At 49.7% G+C, this 4,005-nt stretch overlaps 1 protein-coding gene across 1 annotated transcript; it reads right to left on the reverse strand.

Annotated features, from left to right (window-relative positions):
• Nucleotides 1-350: 350 nt before the first annotated feature.
• Nucleotides 351-3,736, reverse strand: LOC104538699 (solute carrier family 25 member 33-like; the record flags this gene model as incomplete). The annotated part of the gene is made up of 7 exons (XM_010181989.1): nt 351-550; nt 650-933; nt 1,135-1,201; nt 1,828-1,928; nt 2,250-2,327; nt 2,765-2,941; nt 3,695-3,736. Coding segments are annotated over 7 exons (949 nt in total), but the record flags the coding sequence as incomplete, so codon positions are not given.
• Between the last annotated feature and the right edge of the window lie 269 nt (nt 3,737-4,005).

The following is a 4,005-nucleotide window of genomic DNA, read 5'->3' on the forward strand; positions in this document are numbered from 1 at the left end:
TGAGGCTGTCCAAAATATTCCTATGCTTTCTCCTTTGTCTCCTTCCCACCAAGTTCCATGCCCTTGTTTCATACTGGGAGCTTACAGCAGGCACTGTCAAACCAGTGCTCTCACATCTTGAAGCACTAGAATTATTCAAGACTCCAGAAAGAAGAAAGGCTACATTGTGCACACTGGAGCCAATAACTTTGCACAAAATAGTCTTATGTCCTGAGAATGCTATACCTGACCCAGCTCTGATATGTGATGAAACACACCACCTTTCAAAACATGGAAAAAGACCAAGTCTCGGGACTATGAAGTCCAAGGAGGCTTCTCTACAGCAGCCTCAGCCAGGTGCTACTGTGTGCTTACAAAGTGGAAGAGGCCAAATGTACGATGAGTTCATAGGTAGCCATCATGATAGCTGTGTTTGGGATCTGGCGGATCAAGTGAGCCAGAAGCCCTCTGTATAAAGCCAAGGGTCCCTCTTCATGGACCACAAGCTGCAGAGTCTGTATAAAGGAGCGATACCGGGAGCCTTCTTCTCGCAACCGCGTCCGAATGACCTCTGGAGAGACAAAAAGGGAAGGGATGTTAGCAGGCTGATGCTACAAGCATGGCATCTCCCATCGAGGGGAACAGAAGCAAGGAGAGTGGACCCACTCACCATGTGGATATGCAATGCATGAAGCACACGATTTGGAGACAGCTGCAGCTCCCATTAGTCCAAAGAAATCCTGGCTGTTTGGTGAAAGTGTGAGTGGTGGGGAAAGGGAATGATGGCTGTTCCTCAGCTGCTGTTTCAGTGCTTCATAGATGACAAAGTGTATGATGGTCTCTGACACTCCAGCATAGGAGGCAGTGATCCCACGGTAAAATCCACGAAGGCCTTCAGTGTGGTACACATGCGTGGCACATTGGAGAGCATTGCTGGCCACCTCTCCCTTCACCCTGTAAAGAGGAAGGAGGGTTAGGATGGCACGCTGCTCCACTGACTTAAATGCTGTTGTGAACACAGCTGATGAACAACTCTGCCCCTGTATGCCTTGAAGACCTACATTCTGATGGCAAATCACAGCCCCCTACACAGCCCCAGTCCCAAACCAGTCCTGATTCGACATGGAGTGGCTCTGCATTGCTAGCCTGCCATACCTGGCTTCCAGCTGCATCCTGGTTTTCACTAACCAGATAGGGTTGGTGAGCGTGGCGGAGGTAACGCCTGGAAAATAGAAGAGGAAGACAGTCATGAGTGCCAGGATCACACCGACAGTTTGTGAGGAGGTGCTGATATATCGGCTTCCTGAATTCTGCTTGGCAAGCTGCAGGCATCTGCAATTTGAGAATGACCTTGAGCTCCCGTGGGAGAGGAGACATTTAGGGCAGACTATTTGATTCTCCTCCTCCTCCCCTCCATTCCAGCCTTTGTCTGGTGGCAATTAGCTTTTCTGCCTCTAACACAACCCTACCACAGGCCCTGGTGTTACAAAGAGGCAGGAAACAACAGGTTAAGCTTACAAGAGTGGGAGACTTTGTTAGAGAACCGGCATATATCAAGAGAAATGATTCAGTGAGTGGTTGAAATGACAAACTGCCTTTTCCCTCTCACAGCTGAATGGAGCTCTTTTCCTGATAGCAGCTGAAGGGGTAAAGACTAGATCCATGACTTGAAGAGATGAGCGTAAGAATAATGAAGAGCGAGAGAACATTTTGGTTACCCAGGGAACTCACTGCTCTTCAGAAGAGAGAGCAGGACTGACGGGAGCAGCAATGGGGAGGGGATGAAGCCCACTTACACTTACAGACAGAAGGACCCCTTGGCTCTGATTTGAGACAGAAGAGGCTCACCTGCACAGGCTGCTGATAGCATGTGTACTTTCTTGGACTCTGGTACAAGGACAGCATTGAGCCTCTCCTTAACACCAGAATAGGCAGCAAAATATATAGCCCTGGTCAGAAAGAAATGCAGAAGAAGTTAGAGCTCACCTCTGAGGAGCAGGGACAGCACTGCTGTGGGACTTCATGCCAACTTTTCTCACTCCCAGCACAGGTTTGTCTGAGGTAACATCAGATACCATTTATACTTGACCCACAGCAATCACCTTATCTTACAACTATGATCAGAAGGTCCAAAAAGTGTCTATGCAAAGGGGTCCTGCAGTACAATGGGCCCAGGGCCCAGACTGCTTTCAGAACATGGAGCACCAGCTGTCATGGAGGTCCTTTAAAAAAGCGTACAGCATGAGCTATTCTCAGGAAGCAGTACTCACCGTGAAGGTGCAACCCCAACAAGGTTTGGACCCAGCCCCCGGAACAGGGATCGTACGCCTTCCTTCTCAAGGATGGCCCTACGGAGGAAAATGAACAGAGATATCAGCAGAATAACTAAGCTGGAGGCTCTCTTGCTCCTCCTTCGTTCTTCAGTGCTTCTTGTAGCATCCTCTCTTCACCTCCAGTGTTACCCTCTTTCTGCCCTACTCTCATTTTCTCTCCAGCCGCTTCTCCTCTCTCCTTCAGTCATTTCTTCCTGTTCTTGCTGCCACCATCACTCTGGGTCTGATCAAGCCACTAGCTGAGAAACTTCTCACAGTCCCAAAAGCTGCCCTGCAGACTGAGAGTTCAAAGCACAGATCAGCTGTGAAAAGTAGATACATCTGTGCTCTGATGAAACTTCTCACCACGCTTGTAGCTTCCAGAGCCTCAGCTCAAATGCTATTCCCATCTCCCTGATGGCCAAACGTTCACCTCCCTGGCGCTAACACGCGTGCTGCTCTACCCTACTCACCTCAGCAACTTGAGCACTCCAGGAGATGGTGGGTTGGGGTTCACCACCCTCACACTCATCCCAGGCAGCTGTATCTCCGAGAGGCACAGAGGCCGCAGTGCGAGTTGGGATGACTGCAGACGTGTCTTCACCACTTCCAGGGGACAGGTCAGGATGGCTCCAGCGGTACCACCACATCTAGGGCATAACAAGGGCATGACAGAACACGTAAGAATGACCCCTGGGCAGGAACAGGGCAGTAATTCTGACCCTGCTCGTCCATAACCTCTCCCCTCTAGGAGAGGGGGTTATGTCCCATCGCCTGCGTCACACATGACCTCCTGCTCTGACACTGATTAACGTAATAACGGCCTAGCTTGTGACATCTCCTGGCAGCCTCACTCTGAAACCTCATTCGGTATTTGAGACAAACAGTCCCAAGTCCATAGGGACTCAGCAGTCCCTTGGCTCAAAGCTGCTGATCTTTGCATTTAGCATTTCCCAGAGCAAACACTGCTGCTGCCCAACCTGGCTGCAACGCCTTCTGCTGACAACACCGGGCACCGCGCCTCACACCTCCCCAGAGCTGCATTGGCTCAGAGAGGGGCAGCACAAGACTCTGACACCCCTCAGCCTGCCTGTCTTCAAGCCATGCAGCCCCATATCTGCAAGGCCCTGTAAGCCAGATCTGTGTTTGCTGCCAACAGCCAGGCTCACCTCCAGCCCAACTTTATGAAAGAGGAGTCTGACCTTCAGCAGTCAGAAACTATTTTTGGCACTCAGGAACCATCACCATCCATCAGTCTGGTTACACCTCAGTAACACTCAGAGCACCATATTCCCTTTTTCCCTTTCCGCCACGCAGGGACAAGTCAGAACATTCAGTTCTCAGCTTCTGCCCCTTTGGAGCCTTTGACTGACAACTCTGTTCTTCCAGAGGATGCTCAGTACCTGAAAGACTGTTTTGAGACAAATTTGCACAGAACAGCCACGCTTTGATGAACAGACCGTTGTTCACTTCTGCTACAGCCAAACTCACTTTGTTTCACAAGAGATGGAAGCTTAAAAAAAAGCTCACGCTGCTCCAGAGAAAGAAAAGCCAACTAAAGGACTAAAAGATATCAGGGAAGAATCAAGTATATCAATATAATTACGCATGACAGTATGGGACAGCAAATGGCTAGAGTTCTGAAGAATTATTTTGAAGATGTCTATACTGCTCAGCACACACGTACTTTGCTCTCACAGCCTTTGCTCCTAAG

The sequence above is a fragment of the Mesitornis unicolor genome, unplaced genomic scaffold (assembly GCF_000695765.1).
Source record: "Mesitornis unicolor isolate BGI_N332 unplaced genomic scaffold, ASM69576v1 scaffold30713, whole genome shotgun sequence".
Lineage (NCBI taxonomy): Eukaryota > Metazoa > Chordata > Aves > Mesitornithiformes > Mesitornithidae > Mesitornis > Mesitornis unicolor.